Below are 24,094 nucleotides of genomic sequence, written 5' to 3'. Positions count from 1 at the left end.
TCTCTTACCGGGATGTCTCTCACCGGGATGCCTTCACACGGGTGTCTCTCACCCAGGGGTGTCTCTCACTGGGGATGTCTCATCGGGGATGTGTCTCACCAGGGATGTCTCTCAGCGGCTGTCTCTCACACAGGGGTGTCTCTGACAGGGGTATCTCTCACAGGGTGTTTTTCACAGGAAGTGTCTCTCACAGGGGGTCTCTCACTGGGTGTCTTTCACAGGGTGACTCAGTAGCTATCTCAGATGTGTCTCTCAACAGGGGTGACTCAGGGGGTGTCTCCGAAGTGCCTCACAGGGCGCCCCGGGGAGTGAGTAGCCCTGAGTGGGCTGGGGGAGTCCGGGAAGGAGTCAGGAAGGGGACCTGGCACCCACGCAGCCATGACAGGGCAGTGGCCGGGGGCTTTGCAGCGTCAGGAGACCCGGGACCAGAGGCCAGGGTGTGCGCGCACGCGGCCTCCGCTCTGTCCTTCCCTCTCCTGCCTCCCCGGGACCTCGCACCACCTTCCACTCGCGGCGTCCCCTCAGACCGTCAGCCCCGTCAGCCCATCTCACCCCGGGCTCCAGGCAGATGCTCCCGGAAACGCGAGTTCCGTCTCCACTCTGTCACCCTCGGGGCTCTCACGGTCTCTTCTTCTCTCTTCCAGGCATAAAGAGATCCCTGGTCTACAGCTCCCTGAAGCTGCACAAAATGTGGAAAGGATGGCTGAGGAAAACCCGCTGACGTGGCTAGCTTTGACAGACCTGGCGCTCCGAGTAAAGTGCTCCTGGTGGACAGAACAGTGCCTGACCCCTTACTCCCACCCGGAGGGGCCCTGCTCGCAGGACGCCTGGTGTCTTACATGCGCGGGCCCATCCCTGTGAGAAACTCCCGCCCCCTTCCCGCCACACTTCCTGGGTGCTGCTCCCAGAAGCCCCGCGACTGGCCTGGAGCGTGGGTGCCGGAGGGAAGCCGCGCACAGAGGGGCTCGGCCCGGGGGCTCGCCTCACCCTGTTGCTCGGGGGGTGCAGGGACAGCCCTTCTGCCTGTGGCGCGTGGCTCTGGGTGCGCGGCCCGTGTTGTCACTGAGAAACAGCCGCTAACGGGCCCCGCACAGTGCCCTCAGCCAGGGAACACGGTGGGAGTCAGCGAGAGGCTCACTGACAGTGCTCTGGCCTTGCGCCTGTGAGGCCCTGGGTTCGAGCTTCAGGTCATCTCCAGGCTTGTCCTCGGGCGTGAGCTGCCACCAGCCCGTCTCCCTCTCCTCTCCCTGTGCTTGGCCGCCCCGGTCCTCTGCCGCCCTCCGACTCGGCCCACAGGGTGTCCCTTCAGGGGCCTCCAGCCCCACCTGCGCCACCCCCAGGGTCTTGGTTCAAGGACCCAGGACAGGGCCGGGGCGCAGCTGTCCTCCTGTGAGTCCCTCAGGCACCCAGGTTCTCTCTCCCCCTCACACTCCCCAGGACTCAGGGCTCCGGTGCAGGGACCCTCCGGGTCACTTAGAAACCTTCCTTGGGCCATACCCGGAGGTGCTCAGGGCTGACTCCCCGTTCTGTGCTCAGGGATTACTCTTGGCAGGGCTTGGAGGGGGCCAGGCAGAGTGCCGGGGATCGAACCCGGGTCAGCCACGTGCGAGGCGAGCACCTCAAACCCCACACCCGCGAGCTGTCTCCCCAGCCCCGGTGTTATTTTTTTTTTTTCCACTTTGGGCTTCGCTCATTCCAGCCTAGTGGGTAACGGGCGTAGGAGCTGACTAGACCTGCCCCCCCCGGCCTCTCTGGACGCCCCCTCAGACCCCCGCGGCAGGCTCCGTGTCCCGGGACGCGGCCCTGCTGGTGGCCCCCATGTGTGTGTTGGTTCATGGTTTCCGTCATTTTCTCCTGGTGATTTTTGCCCGTGGTGTCAGGTTCTTCCCCAAGAAGCTAAAACGATGCCCCGGCAGCGCCAGGATCCGATAAGGACGGTGTTGGGCGGCCGGAATAGCGCGGCGGGCTGGGGGCGGGGCGTGGTGCCGGCTGGGCAGACCCAGGGCTGTTGGCTCCTTGTTCCCCCCGGGGCAGCAGGGGCAGTGCCAGGCCCGCCCTCGCGGCTCTGGTAAGGCCAGGAGCTCCATTCGGGACGGTCCTCCTTGTCCCCCAGCCCCGCTTAAGAACTCCCTCTGTCACAGGTCACAGTGTCCACACAGGCAGCGACCCTGTCTCTGGACCGGAGCACAGCCGTGCTGCATGGGGTGGCTAGAAACCCCCCCAAAAGGTCCACCTGGCCTCTGGGGGACACAGACGTGGAATCCACAGTGACCCCTGCACACCCTGCTACGTTCCGGCTTCAAAGCTCGTCCGCAGGGGCTGGAGCGATAGCACAGTGGGTAGGGCGTTTGCCTTGCACGCGGCCGACCCGGGTTCGATCCCTGGCATCCCATATGGTCCCCCAAGCACTGCCAGGAGCAATTCCTGAGTGCAGAGCCAGGAGTAACCCCTGAGCATCGCTGGGTGTGACCCAAAAAGCAAAAAAAAAAAAAAAAAAGCTCATCCACAGAATCATGCAGAGCGGGGCACGGCTGCCCCTGCCTCTCCAGACCCCCCCTCTGCGGACCCACCCCCCCGCCTCCCCACCCCCTACCCCCTCCACACAGTGACTGGCTTTATCGGGATCATCACCCTGCAGCCCGGCAGGTTCAGACATGTAATTCCCGCACGCGTTTCTGTGTGTCCGAGATGAGACAGCTGGAATGAGTGCTGTCCCGAGATGCACTCTGTCTTCTTCCCGGACACCCTCTGGGGAAAATCTTACCGTTGTGCCCAGGGAAACTGGGAAAAGCAGAGAATCGAGACCTTGCTCCCTACTTTGCCGCCAGCAGCACCCTGGCCCCGCCTAGCCAAGCTCTTGCCACCGCCGGGCGTCCCCTGTCATGGGGTGGGAGGGAGAACAACAGTGTCTGTCGGGGCCGACCCGGGGCGAGAGCACAGGAGCCAAGGCGCTTGCCTCAGTGCAGGCCACCCCAGAGCCATTATCAGGCTGCAGAGGGTCCCCCCAGCATCCCCAGGAGTGGTCCCTGTGCACAGAGCCAGGAGTAAGCCCTGAGCACATGGGTTTGCCCCCAAACAAAAGCTAGAGCCACGGGGGCTCTTGGAGGAGCAGATGGGGGCTCTGGGATGGAGTCAAGACCTGGAGCAGAAGCCCCAGGTGGACAGCCCAAGACCCCCACACGCCACAGTCACCACCACCCCCACTGCTCGGATGGACCTTGCCCAGAAATTAATCTATTGCAAAACTCAGGTATGTAGGTTTTATGACTGAAATCTCCTGCTTTGAGGGGGTCGGAGATGGGCGACCTCCCCCCATCTCCCTGTACTTCCGGAAGCTTGGCAGTCACACACACGCCTCAGAGCCACCTGTCAGCTAATAATTTAACTCCATCCATATCACCCCGTTAGAAATTTTGGATACCCTGGAGCATGCGGCCACAATTTCGGCCACGCCATATCTCAAACCCTGTAACACTGACAATCCGGGAATAACACACCAGGTTGGATGGCATGTCATGTAGAAGGCAACCAATCTTCAACTACAAGTTGAATATTATTATTGTTATTGAATAAAGTTGAATAATATAATTACTATTGTTGAATATTATTATTGTTGAATAGTAGCACTGTCATCCCGTTGTTCATCGATTTGCTCGAGTGGGCACCAGTAACATCTCCATTATGAGACTTGTTACTGTTTTTGGCATATCGAATATGCCTCGGGGAACTTGCCAGGCTCTGCCATGCGGGCAAGATACTCTCGGTAGCTTGCCAGGCTCTCCAAGAGGGAGAGAGGAATTGAACGCGGGTTGGCCGCATGCAAGGCAAACGCCCTACCTGCTGTGCTATTGCTCCAACTTGATTGTTGAATAAAGTTGAATAATATTATTCAGCTACAACTGCTGTTTGCTACAACGTAGATGGAATTGGAGGGTGCCTGCTCCGTGCAGTGAGAGAGTAAGGCTGGAGCAGCAGGACGGTGGGTGGGACGTCTGCCTTGCACATGCACAACCCCGGGTTCAGTCTCGGCACCCCGTGTCGGCCCCCGCGCCCTCCTGAGCACAGCTGGGTGTGGGCCCTACCCCCCAAAAAAGAACAAAAATTTTAAATGCCAGATGCTCTTGCTTCCATGCACAGAGTAGAGAAACAAAGGAGTTAGACTGTCCCCGATGGAAACAGGCCCTGATGAACAGAGCAAGGAACGGGCAGGGAGGTGGGAAGGGAGGGAACGGCCTGCAGGCCACCGGGGCGGGGCTGTCAGTACCCACAGCTCCAAAACAGCCGCATCGGTACTGTTACACGGTACCGGTACCACAGTCGGCTGATGAGAGAGAGAGCTCAGACGCCGGGTGCTTGCCTCACACAACTCCTCTGGGGTTGATTGGTTTTGGTTTAGAGGCCACATCCCGCAGTTAGAGGGTCCCAGACCCCTAAAAAGACCCAAACAGATGTATGCATGACGGATAAGCACCAAGGAGATTCTCGCTCGATGGGTTTTAGGAAAAAGGGTGCGTCGTGCCCAAGCGAGACGCCCCGGCCCACCCCACCCGGGGCCTTGGGCAGAGACAGACCATGTCAGGTGTGAGTGGGGAGCTGGATGCAGCAGCTCTCAGTCACCGCAGGCGGGCTGGGTGGAAACCCCCCAGAGCTCGGCTGAGCACAGAGACGCTTCCACGGTCCCCTTCCGGGTCAGACTCAGAAGCTCATGCCACAGCTGTCTGGGAGGTGGGTGGCACCATCACCCGCGGTGGGTATGTTCCAAGACCTCTCAGCCAACAGGGGAAAAGAAAAGCTGGTGGGGGCCGGAGCGATAGCACAGTGGGGAGGGCATTTGCCTTGCATGCGGCCATCCCAAGTTCAATCCCTGACATCCCATAGGGCCCCCCAAGCACCACCAGGAGTAATTCCTGAGTGCAGAGCCAGGAGAAACCCCTGAGCATCGCTGGGTGTGACCCAAAAAGCCAAAAAGAAAGAAAGAAAAGGGGGTCAGCTCACACACGGAATATTATTCAGCAGTCAAGAAGCACAGGGGGCAGGGGTGTGGAGCGAGTACAGCAGGGACGGTGTACACAGCCCCCCCAGTGCCAACCCTGGCAACACCTCTGGTCCCCTGAGCCTGCCACGAACAGTCCCTGAGCACCGCTAGGTGTGCCCCCCAACAACAACAACAAAATCAGAGAAAAAGAATTGATGAAAGTGGTTTCCAGGGGGGGCTGGAGCGATAGTACAGTGGGGAGGGCGTTTGCCTTGCACGCAGCCGACCCGAGTTCAATTCCAGCATCCTGGAGGGTCCCCCGAGCACCACCAGGAGTAATTCCTGAGTGCAGAGCCAGGAGGAACCCCTGAGCATCGTCGGTGAGACCCAAAAATAAGCAAAAAAAAAAAAATTTAAAAAGTGCTTTCCTGGAGAGGCATGGAGGTTCCGTCAGAGGTGTGAGAGGGGACCCTAAGCCGGGAGAGGGAGGCGTGCGTGGGGCGCAGGAAGGGTCCTATTGTTATGTGGGGCCTAAAATTTAGGGTTTCTTTTTTGAGCCCCTGGCGGAGCAGCTACATCTCCAGCACTGTTTGTGTTTGGGTCACACCTGATGGCGCTGGCGGATATTTCCGGCTTCTGTTCAGAGTCCTCCTGGTGGTGCCAGCGGGGGCCGGGGAGGGAATCCGGGGCTCCCTCGCACAGAGCCCGTCCTCAGCCCTAGCCTGGCCCTCCAGTCCACCCTGCCTAGCCACTCTCTTGAAAGTCTGTTGAGAGTTGGACTGGCAGGATAGCCCAGCGGGGAAGGCGCTTGTCTGGCACGTGACCCACCTGGGTCCCATCCCCAGCATCCCAGAGGGTCCCCTAGCCCCACCAGGAGTGGTCCCTGCGCCATAAGTAAACCCTGAGCACCACCCACTGTGGCCCAAAAAAAACAAACCAAAAAGAAAGTTTTAAGTCTGAGGACTGGAGCGATAGCACAGCGGGGAGGGTGTTTGCCTTGCACACAACCAACCCGGGTTCCAGCCCCGTCATCCCATGTGGCTCCCTGAACAACTGCCAAGAACGATTCCTGAGTGCCGAGCCAGGGGTGAACCCTGAGCATCGCCGGGTGTGGCCCAGAAGCAAATCAGGAAAAAAAGGAAAAAAAAAAAAGGTTTGTTGAGCAAAACCCTAAGGCAAATGCGTCCATTTATTATTTCCTTCCCTCCCTCCCTCCGTGGCTCCTGCCTGGGTCCTAAATCTGATTCTGGAGACTGTGGGAGCGTCTGGGGCGTGTGCGCTTCTGGGCCCTCGGCGGTGTCCTTCCCGGCCAGCGCAGGGCCAGGCAGAGTCTCCTCACAGACCCGGACAAGGGTTTCGCCTTCCCCCTGCAGGGAACAAAGTTCTGGCTCCCCAAACCCGGAGCTGAGAGTCGGCCCGGCCGCTGGGGTTTGGGAATCTGGACACTGGCTACATCACTTTTATATTGGAAAGTGGGTTGGGAACCAGTAAGTTCCAAGCCAAGTCTTTGTTGTTGTTGCAGTAATTATTTGGGGGGGGGGGAGGGAGGTTTGTGTTTGGGCCACACCTGGCAGTGCTCACTGGGTATTCCTGCCTCTCTGGGAAGTGCTGGGGCCAAACCTGGCTCACCTGCCTCTCTCTCTCTCTCTCTCTCTCTCCTCTCTCTCTCTCTCTCTCTCTCTCTCTCTCTCTCTCCTCTCTCCCCCTCTCTCTCTCCCTCTCTCTCCTTCTCCCTCTCTCTCTCTCTCTCTCTCTCTCTCTCTCTCTCTCTCCTCTCTCCCTCTCTCTCTCTCTCTCTCTCTCCTTCTCTCTCTCTCTCTCTCTGTCTCTCTCTCTCTCGGACCATTGTGTTCCGTTTTGTTTGGGCCACACCTTTTTAATCAGAGGCTCTGCCTTGTGGCTGAAAGACTCATTTTCACCCCATTTGGTCCCGATCAGAGGAGATTCCATTCATGCATCCTGCTTGGTTTGCCAGCCTCAGTGAGGTAGCTTACCTAAATTAGATCATTTAGAAGTTTCCTTTTGGGGAGAACCAGATGCTACTAAAATAATTAGTTTTTCCAATCCTGGACCTCGAGCAGGCTGGGGAGTCGCAGGAAGGAGAGAATTGTGGCTCACAGGGAAGCTGTTTTCAGATCCAGCGGCCGGGAAGCCGGGGGTAATATTTTCACTATTTTTATGAAGCTCGCACCAATGTAGAGATGTCAATGGTTCTACTTAACTAGAAATGACAAACATATGTTTCCCGGATAGTTTTCTTCAGTTCCCAAAAAGCAGACATTTTTCCAACAATAGAACAAGAATGTTTAAACTGTTTCACTCATGTGTACATGTAGAATACATTTATTGTTTCAAAAACATACTGAGCACATTGTTTCTATGAGGGTGCCACCCAAACCTTAAATTCTGTCACATACTTGCCTGAGTCCAAGCCATCCTGTGCAAATGGTCTTGTTTCTCGCGCTTCCTGTCTTCTCACAAACTGGTGAGACTGTTCGCCGCCCCCGGACGCGCTAGCTCCATTAATATTAACTGCCCGAAGGAAATATAGCCTCTCCTGATGCTAACTGCTACTGGAAGCTTAATTATCAACTCAGAAATCGATAATGTGGTTTCATGGAAAAGGTGTGGCCTTGGGGGTAGGGTTCAAGTCCCAATCCTACCGCTTATCAGCAGGGCGGCCTGGAAAGTTCCTCTTTCTAAGAAATTGGGCTCCCTGACACCAGAGCAATAGTCCAACGGGGTAAAAACTCTTGCCCTGCCTGCAGCCGCCCCGGTGAATGGGGTCCCGGGATCCCGCATGATCCCTGAGCAGCTCCAGGAGTGATCCCTGAGTGCAGAGCCCTGAGGGGCTGGAGCGATAGCACAGCGTTTGCCTTGCACGCAGCCAACCCGGGTTCGATTCCCAGCATCCAATACGGTCCTCTGAGCACTGCCAGGAGTAATTCCCGAGTGCAGAGCCAGGAGTAACCCCTGTGCATCGCCGGGTGTGACCCAAAAAGCAAAAAAAAAAGAAAAAATGAATAACCCCTGAGCATCACCAGGTGTGGCTCAAAAAAGGAAGAGGAGAGGGAGGAGGAGGAAGGGGAGGAGAAGAGGGAGGAGGAGGAGGGAGAAGGAGGAGGAGGACGTAGGGGAGGGAGGAAGAGGGGGAGGAGGGAGGAGGAGGATGGGGAAGAAGAAAAAAGTTGGGTTCCCTCTTCTGGAGAGTGAGGGTGATACCTACTTGGTAAGGCCCCCAAGGGGGTGGGCTGGTGGCGGCAGAGAGTTCAAAGGGTTGAATAGACTCTGGGGGGGGGCAGTTTCCATCCCTGGCACCCCATGGGCCTCCCCCATACCTCCTGGCATGACCCAAGCCCCCTGCAGTGAGACATTTATTATTATTATTATTATTATTATTATTATTATTATTATTGTTGTTGTTGTTGTTGTTGTTGTTATTATTATTATTGTGTTTTTGAGTCACACCCGGCGATGCTCAGGGGTAACTCCTGGCTCTGCACTCAGGAATTACCCTTGGCGGTGCTCGGGGGACCCTATGGGATGCTGGGAATCGAACCTGGGTCAGCCACGTGCAAAACAAACGCCCGCACCCGCTGCGCTATCGCTGCAGCCCCAAGACACTTATCTTGTGCGCAGATGACATGGGTTCAATTCCGAGAACCACCAGGAATGATCCCTGAGCACAGAGCCGGGAGTAAGCCCTGAGCACTGCCAATGTGCCCTCCACCCCGACCCAACAAATAAAAGAAGGCGGCCTTGTGGTCTCCAGGGGGGAGCTGTTGGCATCTGAAGCCCAGGGCAGACGGGCAGCGGGGTCAAACGTGCAGTGGGGACAGCGCGTTATGCTGCCATCCACTGCCCCGCCAGATGGCGGGAATATTCCCATTTTAGGGAACTGCTCACCAAAGCGCTCAGGTGAATGCCGGCTACCACCTGGCTTTGGGGGCGGGACTTATGCTAATCCTCAGTTTTCTTTTGAGGAACCACAGGAGCATTAGTCATGAGTCACAATAAAGCCTTTGTGGAGAGGCCCAAACCCAGAGGGACCCAGCAGCTCTAAAGCAAGGTGAAAGCTTAGGGTTGGCGCCACCGCACCCGGGGAAGGCAGTTTCCCAGGCACAGCTCAGTCCCCCCCACCCCATGTGGTCCCCAGAGCCCCGCCAGGAGTGGCCCCTGAGTGCAAAGACAGGAGTGAGCCCTCAGTACCTCCAGATGTAGCCCCCAAGCAAAAATGAAAGCTCCACGGTGCCCCCTGGCATTGAACGGGTGCCGCCATGCTGCCAGTGTCCTGCCAGTCCAGAGTTCTATTTTTGCTTTTTTTTTCCCCCCCCTTGGGACACACTCAGCAATGCTCAGGGGTTACTCCTGGCTCTGCACTCAGGAATGACTCCGGGTGGTGCTGGGGAACCATCTGGGATGCCGGGGATCGAACCTGGATCGGCCGCATGCAAGGCAAACGCCCTCCCCGCTGTGCTATCGCTCCAGCCCCCAGTCCAGGGCGTTCTTGGCAGAGAGGTAGATGTCTCCGCAGGGTCCTGGCATAACTTTATCTAAAAGCTCAGCACTCAGGTCTCTTAAAATTTATGCCTTTCCTTTTTATTTTTGAGGGGGGAGTGCGGGTTGGGGGCCACACCCAGCAGTGCTCAGGACTTAGTTTTGGCTCTGTGCTTGGGAATCACTCCTGGCAGGGCTCGGGGGGACTGTATGAGGTGCTGGGGGTTGAACCCAGGTCGGTGCATGCAAGGCAAACACCCTATCTGCTGTACCATCTCCCAGTCCTTAGGATGGGGGCAGGGGGTGTGACAAGAGGCCAGATGGGAGTTGCAGAGGATGCTGGGAATGGCTTGGAAGTAGAAATGAAGAAACTCTTCTGGCTCACGCGTGTCCGGTGCCTTCTGGGACAGAGGGACTGGGAGCCCCAGGGTCTGTGGCCTGTGGTGGCCTCAGGGGAATGCCATCTCTATGGCTGATCTTGGAGGGCGTGGAGGAGCATCACACCAGTGGTCCAGCTTGGTGCTCAGAGGGCTACTCGGTCCCGGGGTCGAGCCCAGGCGTCCTGCATGCACTAAGCTCTAAGATCAGGCCGGTGTAAAGTCTCTCTAGACGACAGTTACTGCTTCATTGGCAGATGAAGGGTTTGCCCATGTCAGTGTTTGGTGGAGAACTTTCCAGATGCACAGAGAGAACGAACATCCCTTCTTCTTCCCGGGGAGAGAAACAGGCAACTCCGTGCTGGGTGCAAAGGCCAGGGGAGCTCCCCTCTGGCTGGGCTCTGTGCAGGAGGGGGTCCCGGTGCATAGGTGGTCCCCTCAGAGGGCTGTGAATAAGAGCGCTCCACCCAGTTTGGGCGGCCAGATAACTAGAAACTTCTTTGCAGGAGACCAGGAAACCACTACAGTTTCTTCTTCTCACTGTACCGGCCACGGCTACCTCAGGAGCCCCAGATGCTTGCAAGGAGGCTACACAAGTTCTGCTCCTAGGATTGTTCCTATTCTGCTAGAATCACAGCATGCCGGCTCTGGGGGGACCAGCCCTCGTGGCCCTGCAGCCACAGCATCGAGCTCCCCCGCGGTCCCATTTCCTCCATGTCAGCCGTTCATCTGCCAACGGCTTTGCTAGGACTTAATAACAAAGAAAAATGTGGGAAGAAACATTTTGACATGACCAAATCCTACTCAATTCTTTTTGGAAATGCGAATCAAAAAGAAAAAGCCAGGGGCTGGAGCGATAGCACAGCAGGTAAGGCGTTTGCCTTGCACACGGCTGACCCGGGTTCGATTCCCAGCATCCCATAGGGTCCCCTGAGCACCGCCAGGGGTGATTCCTGAGTGCAGAGCAGGGAGTAACCCCTGTGCATCCTGGGTGTGACCCAAAAAGCAAAAAGGAAAAGAAAAGAAAAGAAAAGAAAAGAAAAGAAAAGAAAAGAAAAGAAAAGAAAAGAAAAGAAAAGAAAAGAAAAGAAAAGAAAAAGCCAGTCTCCTGTGGCAGTTTGGAGAAAGACGTGAGTTTAAATCCAGAGTATTAGCGGTGTGACAGCGGGCCGGTTACCCGATCTCTTGGATCCGGCTTCCTCCTCTTTAAGACAGAGATAACACCTCCTTGGCAGGACTGCTTCCAAAAGCATTAACGGACCTAAAGCCCCTGGCCCCCTGGCACCGAGTGGCAGCTTATTCAAGGACGGGTATTGTTCTCGGGCTTGGCCGCCAGAGCCTCTGGTCTTGAGCACCAAACACCAGCGTTCCATTAGGAGTGAAGAGTGAGCCAGAGAGCAGCAGAGAGATGGGACTGATCCCCCAGGAACAGGCCAGGGAAGGAGACAGGAGCAAAGCCCTACACCTGGCAAGGCCCCTGCGCTACCTTCCCCACTGCCCGCCGCCACAGACCCAAAGCTTTCCAGGGATGCCCCGTGTGGCACAGGTGTGTGCGCGCCCCTCGGAGCCAGCCAAGAGGGAGCACGGCGCGGGGCTCAAGCCCGGGCCCTTTGTTCTTCCGCGCAAAGCGCGCACCTGGCTGCGTGCACCCCCCACACACACACACCAGCCCCGCGCCCACACGTCGGCGCCCCGGGGTGCGGGTGGGGGTGCAGCGGCAGGCCCGGGCAGAGAGAGGGCGCCGGGCGGGGGCCAGGCGTGTCCGCGCTTGTCTGTGGCGTCCCCCGGGCACGGGCTCCGGGGGACGAGCAGCCACTTGCAGCAGCAGAGCCCGGGGCCGCGGGGACCGAGCCGTCTTCCCCCACACCCCAGCCTCCCTCGTTCTTGGGGCTCTTTATTACAGAAAATACGGCCCCGCCGGAGTGATGGGCAGCGGACAGGGCGCTGACCGTGCAGACCCGGGCTTGATCCCCGGGACCCCCGAGCCCTGCCAGGAGTGATCCTGGGAGCAGAACCAGGAGAGACCCCTGAGCACCGCCAGTGTGGCCACAAAAACAACAAAAAGGGGGAGGGGAAAAAAAAACAAACCACGGCCCCGAAGCTTCTAGGTTGCCCCCTAAGCCTCTCGGCGTTCTGAGCATGCGCCGACGCGTCGGCCAATCAGATTCCCCCACTTATTTTGCTTATGTCACCGTCAGCCAATCAGGGCGGCCGCCGGCCCGCGCGCCTGCGCGTTGCCACCGCGTCTGGGCAGAGCATCATCGGGGCAAAGCCCTTTGAAGAGCGTTTGGACCGTCTGTGCGGTTTCTTGGGGCCACTCATTCCCGCGTGTGTCCACCCCGCGCTGGTGGCTCGCCAGCCGGGAAGCGGGGCTGCCGAGCCTGCACAGGGACACCCCGAAAGGCCCCTGCCCCCTGCCCGCCGCAGGACCAAGTGCCCAGCCTTAGGAGCTGCTTGATTCCGCCGCCGCTAACTGGCCTTCTGCCCACAGCGCTCCTCGCCGGACTGCGGGTTTCTGGGCAGGCCCGGATGAGCACGAACGAGCTCTGGGGAAGTTGGGGGTTCTGCCTTGCATGGGAGGAAATTGGGCAGGGGGTTACACTCTGAGAACCTGAGTCTCCTGGGGACCCACAGAAGCCCCCGCCTTGGTCAAGAGCCGCGCTTGGGGGACCGGGGAGAGTACAGCCGGGGGAGCGTTTGCGTTGCTCGCGGCTGGCCCAGGTTTGATCCTCCGTATCCCGTATGGTCCCCGGAGCACTGCCAGGAGTCATTTCTGAGTGCAGAGCCAGAAGTAAGCCCCGAGCATCGCCAGGTGTGGCCTCGAAACAGATAAACCAAAAAAGTACTCTACGTGGAATCCGAGCAAAAATTAGAAGAGGAATTAGAGCACTTGCCTCATGCGTGTGAGGCCCTGGGTTCAATCCCTGTACCCTCAAAAGTGTAAAAAAAAAAAAAAATCAGTAAATTGATAAACTATATCCTCATGAGGATACTTTACCATGTGCCAGAGATATAGAGGTTGAGACACCTAACTTAAGGACCCCATTCAGGGGGCCAGAGAGAGAGTACAGTGGGCAGGGCACTTTCCTTGCACTCAGCCAACCCTGGTTTAATGCCTAGCATGGTCCATGGCCCCAGAGCCCTGCCAAGAGTGACTCCTGCGTGGAGAGCCAGGAGTAAATCCTGAGCACAGCTGGAGTGGCACCGTTTTTTTTTAATGAAAGGACCCTATTCAGTCCCCAGCATCACATATGTTCCCCTGAGCACTGCCAGGATTGATCCCTAAACACTTCTGGGTGTGGGCTGAAACTGGCCCCCCTCCCCGCCCCAAAGAAAAAGAAAACTGTATTATGGTTTTGCAAGATGATGCCTCTGGAGGAAACTTGAGAGCCTCATTCTTTTTTTTTTCTTTTTCTTTTAGTTTTTGGCCCACACCCAGTGGTGCTCAGGGCCGACTCCTGGCTCCGCTGGCGGTTGTTGGGATGGTGAAGTATCATCCCAATAGCTAATGCATGTGAACATCTCTGTAGAGCACTGGGGCCAGAGCCCAGCAGGGAAGGCACCTGGCTTGCAGGCAGCTCACCTGGGTTCCGTCCCTGGCACTGCAGATGCTTCCCTGAGCACAGGACCAGGAGTAAGCCCTGAGCACCACTGGGGGTGACCCTGCCCGAAAAAAATAAACAACAACAACAGAAGTGTGTGTTAATGCCTGCCCCCAGGGAAGACAGCAGTGCCATAGGGAATGACACCAGGGTCCCTGCAAATGTTTGCAGGGGACAGTCTGGTGGCTGGAGCTCATAGCACCTGGTCTTAGCCCAAGCGAGTGAGCGAGCCAAGGTAAAGCTATTTCCCTCTGTCCAGTCGGCTAGCGGAAGACGGACAGGACAGAGACCCATCGCCACCCACGGCTCAAGCCAATATGCTTTCATTTTATTGTGTTTATTTATTTTGTGTGTGTGATCCTTTGGAGGGCCACATCTGGCGATGCTCAGGGGTTTCTCCTGGCTCTGCACCCAGCAATCACTCCTGGAGGTGCTGGGTGCACCACATGGGATGCCGGGGATCGAACTCAGGTCTGTCACATGCAGACACCCTACCCTCTGTGCCATCTCTCTGGCCCCATCTAACTAATATAATTTTAACGAAAGTGACAAAAAACATCCTGGAAAAGGCACAGAGCAGAGAGGCCACCTGAGGTCTGTTTGGGTTCCGAGGGTGGAGGCTGGTCAAGTTACAAAGGATTTCAGGCAAATCCTGGGCTGACAGCCATTGGCTTTTCCTTGCTAAAACTCAGAGTATCAGGGCTGGAGAGATAGTATAGCAGGTAAGGCGTTTGCCTTTTGCACGTAGTCGACCCGAGTTCAAGCCACAGCATCCCTCGAGCACTGGAGTGATTCCTAAATGCAGAGCCAGGAAAAAAACCCCTGAGTATTGCTGGGTGTGGCCCAAAGCCCAAAACCAACCAACCAAACAAAACCCAAAGTACTGGTTCTAGGAAAACACCTCTCCTTTTACTGTTGTGCTTGTGTGGCCTTTGTTTTTGTCTTTTGGACTGACATACGATGCTGGGGATCACATTCCAAGGAATTGCACTGCTTGCTGTCTTATCTCTTCAGCCCTGATGTGATTTTTTTTTTAAATTCACACCCGGCGATGCTCAGGGATTACACCAGGCTCTGCACTCAGAAATTACTCCTGGCAGTGCTCAGGGGACCATGTGGAATGCTGGGAATCGAACCCGGGTCGGCCATATGCAAAGCAAATGCCCTACCCGCTGTGCTATCACTCTAGCCCCCTATCTTTTGTTTTTAATTTTTTTTGCCTTTTTGGGTCTCACCCGGCGATGCACAGAGGTTACTCCTGGCTCATGCACTCAGGAATTACCCCTGGCGGCACTCAGGGGACCATATGGGATGCTGGGAATCGAAGCCGGGTCAGCCGTGTGCAAGGCAAACGCCCTCCCCGCTGTGCCATTGCTCCAGCCCCTTTTGTTTTTTTTTTTTTTTTGCTTTTTTTAGGTCACACCCAGCGATGCTCAGGGGTTACTCCTGGCTTTGCACTCAGGAATTGCTCCTGGCAGTGCTTAGGGGACCATATGGGATGCCGGGGATTGAACCCAGGTCGGCCTCGTGCAAGGCAAACGCCCTACCCGCTGTGCTATCGCTCCGGCCCCCCCTTTTGTTTTTAATTTTTTTTTTTAAATTTTCTTTTTTGGTTTGGTTTTGGGCCACATCCAGCCATGCTCTGGATTTACTCCTGGCTCAGCACTCAGGAGTCACTTCTGGCTGTGCTCAGGAGAACCATAACGGGGTTCCAGGAATCCAACCCAGGTCAGCGGCGTGCAAGGCAAGCGCCCTGCCCATTGTCCTATCGCTCTGGCCCACTTCCGGATTTTATTGACCTTTTTGTGGTGCCGGGAATGGGAATGGAACTCCCACGTGCAAAGCGCATCCTCTCCCTGCTCTCTAACTTTTCGTTTCTAGAAAGAGGGATGTTCTGTGTGCTCTGGGCAGGAGGGATGGCCCCGCTCGCTCCTGGGATTAGGGTGAATCCAAAGGCAACAATGGGGGCGTGAGGTTAAGTCACTCAACAAACACTGTCTCTCCAGGGTTTGCACCAGGCCTTGTGTGAGGCACAGACAGTGGGGGGTGGATGGGTGTTGGGGTCCTCAGGCGCCAGATCCGAGTCCGGGCTTTCGTGTGTGGCCTGTGGCCCCGGGCAGCGGGGCAGAGGGCTGTATACAGCCATAGCCTGTAAGAGGTCAGCTTCCTGGTGGCCACCCTTGCTCTGCACACACACCGGAGCGCCCTCTGCGTACAGGAGGCCTGGTTTCATCCCTGGCACCCTGAGCCTCGCAGCGAGCCACGCCTGAGCACAGAGCCAGGAGCAGCCTCTGAGCACTTCTGGATGAGTCCACACACAAAGTAGAAAGTTCTGTAAGAAAAGACAGCAAACAGCCACCTGGTGCACTTGGGCCCGGGAGCTCGCCCCCCGGCTGGGGGTGCCTTGCAAACACAAGCTCCATCCCCAGCATCATTCATCCGGGGGCCATCACGGAACTGTCTGTGCCCCTGGGCAGAGTATCAGCAGGAGTGGCCCCACCCCCCTGCACAGTGCTCGGGAGCTCCCACAACCAAAAATATAGAACCAGATGCACAAAAGCCCACTGGCGATATTTGGGCCGAGCGGAAATGAACGGGATCTAGGAGCGACCCTGGGCCTGCCCCGAAGCAGCCCACGGGAAGGACGGGGACACGGAAACACCCCTGGCGCCCACCCCGCTCTCCCGCCAACCTCGAGAAGGGGCACACCCCACAGGCGCCCCGTGTTCTCCTGGCTGCGGCTGGCTGGCCATCCGAGTCACTTGCGGGGATAAACAAGGTGACATCACTGCGACACTCGTGTCCCCTGGGACTGCGCTCAGCAACCGCCGTGCTCTCGGCTGCTGATCCTCTCTGGGGGCTGACGGCCCCGAGGGTCCCCAGGGACCCTGTCCTGGGCCTCCGGGTGACCTTCGAGACGTCACTCCCCCTGGAGGGGGACTAGGGAGGGGGCCAGTGGCCACTGCCCAGAGCTCCGGGAGAATTGCAGAGGCGAGAACGGGCCCTGGTGCGTGTCCATGCGGGGTCAGGCCGGGCGTCTCGCGGGAGGCGGGAGAGGAGGCAGCCGCGGGCACCACGGGGCACAGATGCCAACGGCTCTGCCCGGTCCCCGACGTGAGCTCCAATCTCCGCAGGCCTCAGTCCTCCCTGGAAGGGTCTCACGGCACTGCAGGCAACTTATGTCAGGTGGGGTGAGGGCGGTGGTGGCCTCCAGAGGCCGATCTGGCTTCCCTCTAGCCACCTGGTCACCAGGGAAGTTTAGGACTGACTGAGTCTCTCTGGGTCCCCGCAAGGGACAGACCTACGTGCAGCTCAGGCAGCAGCGAGCAGTTGGTCTTTGCGGGGAAGGAGGAAAGAGAGCACAGCGGGGAGGACGGGGAGGATGTTTGCTTTACACGTGGCCCACCTGGGTGTGACCCCCGGCATCCCACAGGGCTCCCAGAGCACCGCCAGGAGTGATCCCCAAGTGCAGAGCCAGGAGGAACCCGAGAGTGTCGTTGGGTGTTTGGGTGTGACCCAAAAACCGAAAGCAGAAAGAAAGAAAGAAAAAAAAAACAATCAATCCTAACCTCTGCCCAGGTTTCCCCGGCGTCGTCTTCCCTCACCAGAAAGACTTCAGGAGCTGAGCAGAAGCAGGAGAAGGTCACTTGGGAAATGAGGGAGGGAGAGAGTGTTCGTGGTTGTTTTAATTTATTTTTCTGACTTTGGGGGATTGTACCTGGTGATGCTCAGGGGTTCCTCCTGGCTCGGCACTCAGAATCACTCCTGGCGGTGCTCAGGGGACCCTCTGGGATGCCGGGGATCGAAACTGGGTGGGCCGTATGCAAGGCCAACGCCCTCCCGGCTGGGCTATTTATTGCTCTGGCGCTGGTTATTTCGTTCTTCAATTTTAGGCACCATAATTTACACTAGGGTTTAGGGTAGGGGATCGTGCATTCAGCATCCCAGCTCCGCACCCTCCACCGGTGGTCTCCCCACAAACCCCGCTCCCCCTTCCCGCCCCCAGCACCTCTGCCCCCTTCCTAGAGCGTTCTTAGCGCAAGAGAGTCCAGGGGCTGGACTGACAGCACAGCGGGGAGGGGGCGTTTGCTTTGCACCCGGCCAACCCAGGTTCCATCCCCAGCTCTCCGAGCCCGCCAGGAGTGACCCCTGAGTGCAGAGCCAAGAGTCAGCACCCCCAGCGCCACCCCGCAGAGAGAGAGGGAAAGAGAGGAAGAGAGGGGGAGGGGACACAGACAGACAGACGGACAGACAGACAGACCTGAGGCTCATACCAGCCTCGGGAGTGGGTCCCTTCCCCAAAGTGGGGAAGCGTACGCTGTTGCTCCCCCAAGTTAGTCTATTATAGCTCCCCAATCTCGCACCCCACCCCCAAAGTCTGTTGCTAAGGTGGTTACCAAGGGGGAGAGCGTGGAGCTACCTGGTCCCCCGAGGTCCTTCCCGTGCCCTTTGTCCCCGCCGCATCTCCTCCCAGGGGTCCAGCGCTGGGCCTGGATTCTGCAGGCAGAGGGCGGGTCCAAGGGCCTCCCCGCCTTGGCCCTCTGAGCTCCCAATACACATGACCTGCCCCCCTTTCCCCCCCCCATCTCTGCCTGGGAGCCGGTGAGAATAGCTCCTCCCCTGGGCTGCCGAGGTTCACGAAGTTTCCACCTGCACAGGGCTGGAGGCGGCCCAGAAAATCTCTAAGTGTGAGTCGGTGAGCCGGACCCTCCGGTGATTCATCCACGATGTTTCCCACGAGACCTACGGCTGGATCTGCTGGGACCTGGGCCTGGGATCCCCTCACAAGCCTGGCGGGGGGGCAGACAGTGGCCCCCCCCCAGCCCCCAGGACGTGTAGCCTGCGGGACTCCAGGCCTGGGCACAGCCACAGCCACACCCAGTCCCCTGAGCTCTGCCCCGCACGGGGGTGGGGAAGGAGGTTGCCGTGGTCTGGGGCCTCCCGGTGGGGCCTCCGTGGGGGCCTCCTGCGTACCAGGTCGGGAGGAGGCCCTGTGTACCACTGGCGCTGGCCCCCGAGCCCAGATGAGAATAAATAAGCCCTGAGAGACAGGCGGAAGGATAGCACAGCGGGGAGGGCACTCGCCTTGCACACAGTGGACCTGGGTTTGATCCCCCCCGGCACTCCTGCATTCACCAGGTGTGAATCCTGAGCACAGAGCCCGGAGTAAGCCCTGAGCACTGCTGGGTGTGCCACCCCCTAATTCCCCCCTAAATAAATAAATAAATACGGGGCTGGAGTGATAGCACGGCGGGTAGGGCGTTTGCCTTGCACGCGGTCGACCCGGGTTTGAATCCCAGCATCCCATATGGTCCCCTGAGCACTGCCAGGAGTAATTCCTGAGTGTAGAACCAGGAGTAACCCCTGTGCATCGCCTGGTGTGACCCAAAAAGAAAAAAAAATTAAAAATAAATAAATACATACATACATACATACATAAAGGAGCCCTCTGGGTGGCAGCAGCGGGAGAAGGACATCCTGTGTCCCGGCACCAGCCCGGGGCCCCCGTCCAGGACCAGCGGCCACACGCCATCTCCTCGCTCACGGTGGGCGGTCAGATGAGGACGCAGAGGCAGGGAGGGCAGGGGCCAGGAGAGGGGCTGCGGTCAGCGGGATCAGGGCCACAGCAGGGACTTGTGGGCACGCTGAACCCTGTGCGGGCACATACCAGCCTCCTCAGGCCTGGCCAGCGTCACCAGTCACCAGGGTGGCAGTGGGCAGCCCAGCCCGGTGTCAGGAGTGACCAGAGTCCTGGGTCTGGTCCGAGAACCCGGGTCCCCGTGCTGCCCTCCCGGGCTGTTCAAACTCTCCCGCACATTCCTCCTCCACCACCCCGGCCAGGCCCTAGGCCTCAGTTTCCCTTTGCACAAAGGGACTCACCCTCAGATTTGCTCGGGACCCTCTTTGCATATGTCTGTCCTCTGGGTGGGTTTCTTCCTCCCCAGCTTCCTTTTGTTACCCTAATTTGGGCCCAGGACAGTGGGTGGTAGGAGGAGGCGGGCTGAGGAGGGTTGGGGGGGGCAGAGAGAATGCCCCCCGCACAGTATACCCGAGGATTTCCCATCAGGCATAGAAAATTCCAGCCTGGTTTAAAATTCTGCTCCTGGTCGATACCACAGTGGGTAGGGTGTTTGCCTCGCACGCGGCCGACCCGGGTTCGATTCCCAGCATCCCATATGGTCCCCTGAACACCGCCAGGGGTAATTCCTGAGTGTAGAGCCAGGAGTAACCCCTGTGCATCACCAGGTGTGACCCAAAAAGCAAAATAAATAAATAAATAAATAAATAATAAAATAAAATAAAATAAAATTCTGCTCCTGGGAGAGGCAGAAGCTGCAGTGGGGTTGGGGAAGGGCCTCTCGGGCCTGAGCCCCTTTCACTCCTGTTTTGGCTGTTGCTGTTGTTTCTGGGTTTGGGGGTCACACCTAGCAGTGCTCAGAACTTACTCCTGGCTCTGTGCTCAGGGATCATTCCTGGAGGGCGTGGGGACCATATGGGGTGCTGGGGGTCGAACCCAGGTCGGCCGCATGCAAGGCAAGTGCCCTCCCCGCGGTCCTGTCACTCAGGCCTTTTGGTTTTGTTTTGTTTTGTTTTTTTGCTTTTTGGGTCACACCTGGTGATGCTCAGTGGTTACTCCTGGCTCTGCACTCAGGAATTACCCCTGGTGGTGCTCAGGGGACCCTATGGGATGCTGGGAATCGAACCCGTGTCGGCCACGTGCAAGGCAAACGCCCTACCCGCTGTGCTATCACTCCAGCCCCGGTTTGTTTGTTTGTTTGATTTTTGCTTTTTTTTGGGGTCACACCCGACGATGCACAGGGGTTACTCCTGGCTCTGCACCCAGGAATTACCCTTGACGGTGTTCAGGGGACCATATGGGATGCTGGGAATCGAACCCAGGTCGGCCGTGTGCAAGGCAAACGCCCTACCTGCTGTGCTATCGCTCCAGCCCCTAGGCCTCTTGTTTTTTAATCGTGAAAACTTCCCCTGGGTGAGGGAGTCCAGGGAGGTGCTTCTGGCTTCTGGTGGCTCTGGCAGGAGAGCGAGGGACAGTCAAGGGGGGCCGGAGTTGAAGGGGCTAATGCGAGACCCTTTCACAGGAGGCTGCGCCTCAGACACGGAGATGGAAGGTTCCTAACATACGGAGGGGCTGGCAGGAGAGCTCAGCAGGTAGGACGCCCGGCAGGCAGCAGGTTCGATCCCCGGCATCCCTTATGGTCCCCGAAGCCCGCCAGGAGTGAGCCCGGAGCTCAGAGCCAGGAGTGAGCCCTGAGCACGGCTGGATGTCATCCCGAATGTTTTTAAAGGATCCTTGACTCCATGTTTCAAGTCAATACTTGATTGTTGGGGCCGGAGCGATAGCACAGCGGGGAGGGCGTTTGCCTTGCACGCGGCCAACCTGGGTTCGATCCCGGGCATCCCATATGGTTCCCCCAAGCACCCCCGGGAGTAATTCCTGAGTGCAGAGCCAGGAGGAACCCCTGAGCATCATCGCTGGGTGTGACCCAAAAAGAAAAAAAAAAAAACGTGATTGTTGGAGGTGAGTGAATACAGGAACTCAGAACAACCTTGCAGTGCAGGGAGGCCAGCACCGCGGGGAGGGCGCTTCCCCTGCACGTGGCTGGGCCAAGTTCCCTCCCCGGCATCCCATATGGCCCCCCAGGCCTGCCAGGGATGACCCCTGAGCACGGAGCCTTGAGTGAGCCCTGAGCACTGCTAGGGATGGGCCTCATAAAATCCAAAACGACCCTCCGGCTTCTGTCTGGGGGGCGGGGTCGGGGGGCTCTTCACAGAGCCGGGGTGGGAGTGGCACGGTGGGGTCCCAGGAGCACAGAGAGACGCGCTCAGCCCCCCCCCCACGCCGCTCTGTGCATTTCCTGAGGCCCCCCGCCGATGCTGGGGGGCGGGGCAAGACGCACCCCGAGACGCTCAGGCCCCTCCCTGCGCCCCTTGTTTGGGGGCCCACGCACGGCTCGTGTTTAGGCCTGGCGGGGCGCCGTGGAGCGGGCGACTGAACGCGGGTCGGCCACGAGCCGGGCGAGCGCCCGCCCACGGCACTGGCGCCCCGGCCCTGCCGACGTTGCTGAAGTCGGATGTGACTCGAAGCCAATCAGAATATCTGTGCACAGAATGTCTGTGCACAATTAATTAATTAATTAAAATATCTTTTAATTAATTAATTAATCAAAATGTCTTTTAATTAATTAATTACTTTTCAGACCCCTCCCCAAGCAGCTCCCCCGAGGCCGGTGGGCCTCTCCCAGCGCTTCTCGGCGGGTTTGGTGTCAGGTGCTCCATCTGAGGTGGCCCTCGGGCCCCGCGTGCCGGGGACAATGCTGGCAGGGCTGGGGGGCCTCTGCACCGCAGCCCACGGTGCTCACGTGCCAGGGACTGAAGCAGGGTCAGCCGCATGCGAGACAGGCCCCGGACCCACACCCGGTCGCTGCAGCCCCGTGTTTCCCGAGGGCGAGAGCCTGAGGCGCCCAGAGGCCTGACGCGAACTTGATTTTAGAGGAGAGCGAATCTTTACAGCCACCTTGGTGCAGAGACACCTTCTTAGGGATAGATGTGCAGGGGCCAGAGGGATAGGACAGTGCGGAGGGCTTTCGCCTTCCACGTGGCTGACCAGGGGTTCGATCCCCGGAGTCCCCTAGGGCCCCCAGAGCACCACCAGGAGTAATTACTGAGTGCAGAGCCAGGGGTATCTCCGGGTGTTACCAAAAAAGACAAAAATATAGAAAGAGAGAGAGAGAGAGGAGAGGGAGAGAGAGAGGGAAAGAGAGAGGAGGGAGAGGAGAGAGAGGGAGAGAGAGAGGAGAGAGGAGAGAGGGAGAGAGGAGAGGGAGAGGGAGAAAAAGAGGGAGAGAGAGGAGGGAGAGGAAAGAGAGAAAGGGAGAGAGGAGAGAGGAGAGGGAGAGAGAAGAGAGAGGAGAGAGAGAGGAGAGAGAGGGAGAGAGAAGGAGAGAGAGGAGAGAGAGGGAGAGGGAGAGAAGAGAGGGGAGAGAGAGAGGGAAAGAGAGGGAGAGAGAGGAGAGAGAGAGGGAGAAAAAGAGGGAGAGAGGAGAGAGAAGAGAGAGGAGAGAGGAGAGGGAGAGAGAGAAGAGAGAGGAGAGAGGAGAGAGAGGAGAGAGAAGAGAGAGGAGAAAGGAGAGAGAGAAGAGAGAGAGGAGAGAGGGTGAGAGAGAGAGGGGGGAGAGAGAGAAGAGAGAGGAGAGAGGAGAGAGAGAGGAGAGAGAGAAGAGAGAGAGAGGGAGAGAGAGAGAGGAGAGAGAGAGAGGAGAGAGAGAGAGAGAGAGAGAGAGAGGGGCGTTCCCAGGCTCTCGCGATGCGGGGTGCCCCAGGTCTGAGCCCGGCGCTCGCGGGGTCGGCATCCAGGCGGGCTCTGGCCGTGCTCACCGAGCAGCCTGGGAACAGGCCGAGCCCGCGGGTCTCAGGCGCCCGTGGGTGTGGGGGGCCTCGCTGCTCGCCTGAACCCTGCACATCTGTTTCGGATTGTGTGTTGTGTTTGTGTATTTACGCTTTGATTCATAGTAACTTCTCGTGGCTTGGAATTGATTTGTGCTGAACACAGCTGTACAGAAGGAGAGAGAAACGGCCGGGAGAGGGGAAATCTGCCAGCGGGTCCCGACCAGCTGAACCTGGTGACGAGAGGGTCCCTGTGGGGGGGAGTTGCCGGGAATTCCCAGCTCCTGATGGGGACCCTCATACTAGGAAGGAAGGAAAAGGGAAGGGGAAGGGGAGGAAGAGAGGAAAGAGGGGAGGAGGGAGGGAAGGAAGGAAGGAAAAAAGGAAGGAAGGAAGGAAGGAGGCGGGAAGGAGGGAGGGAAGGAGGGAGGAAGGAAGGAAGGAAGGAAGGAAGGAAGGAAGGAAGGAAGGAAGGAAGGAAGGAAGGAAGGAAGGAAGGAAGGAAGGAAGGAAGGAAGGAGGGAAGGAGGGAAGGAAGGAAGGAAGGATGGAAGGAAGGAAGGAAGGAAGGAAGGAAGGAAGGAAGGAAGGAAGGAAGGAAGGAAGGAGGGAAGGAGGGAAGGAAGGAAGGAAGGAAGGAAGGAAGGAAGGAAGGAAGGAAGGAAGGAAGGAAGGAAGGAAGGAAGGAAGGAAGGAATGGAAGGGAGGGAGAGAGGAGGAAGGAAGGAAGGAAGGAGGGAAGGAGGGAAGGAAGGAGGGAGAGAAGGAAGGGAGGGAAGGAGGGAGGAGGAAGGGAGGGAGGAAGGAAGGAAGGAAGGAAGGAAGGAAGGAAGGAAGGAAGGAAGGAAGGGAGGGAGGGAGGGAGGAGGAAGGGAGGAAGGAAAGAAGGAAGGGAGGAAGCGAGTGAGGGAGGAAGGAAGGAAGGAAGGAAGGAAGGAAGGAAGGAAGGAAGGAAGGAAGGAAGGAAGGAAGGAAGGAAGGAAGGAAGGGAGGGAGGGAGGGAGGAAGGAAGGGGAGTAAGGGAGGGAGGGAGGGAGGGAGAAAAGGGAGAGAGTAAGTAAAAAGAAAGGAGAGAGAAGGCGAAGGTCTCAGGGGCCAGGAGCTAGGACCTGTCAGAGGGTTTCGGGAGCTTCAGATGTTGCCCAGAGACGCAGAGCTGTCCTTGCACATGTGGAGCCCTGGGTCTGAGCCTTAGCGTGCGAGCAGACAGACTCACACGTACACACTAATATGAAATT

The 24,094-nt window shown here is 57.9% G+C and overlaps 1 protein-coding gene across 2 annotated transcripts in view; it reads left to right on the top strand.

Annotated features, from left to right (window-relative positions):
• TAMM41 (TAM41 mitochondrial translocator assembly and maintenance homolog) overlaps positions 1-1,738 on the top strand; it is a 28,516-nt gene extending 26,778 nt beyond the window's left edge. The window contains exon 8 of one of the 2 annotated variants that reach the window (XM_055136379.1): positions 645-1,738. In XM_055136379.1, coding sequence (XP_054992354.1) covers positions 645-861 — 217 coding nt within the window. In that variant the 3' untranslated portion in view covers positions 862-1,738. The remainder of the gene's footprint in view (positions 1-644) is intronic. The other variant, XM_055136380.1, reaches the window with a different exon arrangement.
• The last annotated feature ends 22,356 nt before the right edge of the window (positions 1,739-24,094 follow it).

The sequence above is a fragment of the Sorex araneus genome, chromosome 4 (genome assembly GCF_027595985.1).
Source record: "Sorex araneus isolate mSorAra2 chromosome 4, mSorAra2.pri, whole genome shotgun sequence".
NCBI classification, from domain to species: domain Eukaryota; kingdom Metazoa; phylum Chordata; class Mammalia; order Eulipotyphla; family Soricidae; genus Sorex; species Sorex araneus.
This window is presented reverse-complemented; position numbering and strand designations above follow the sequence as displayed.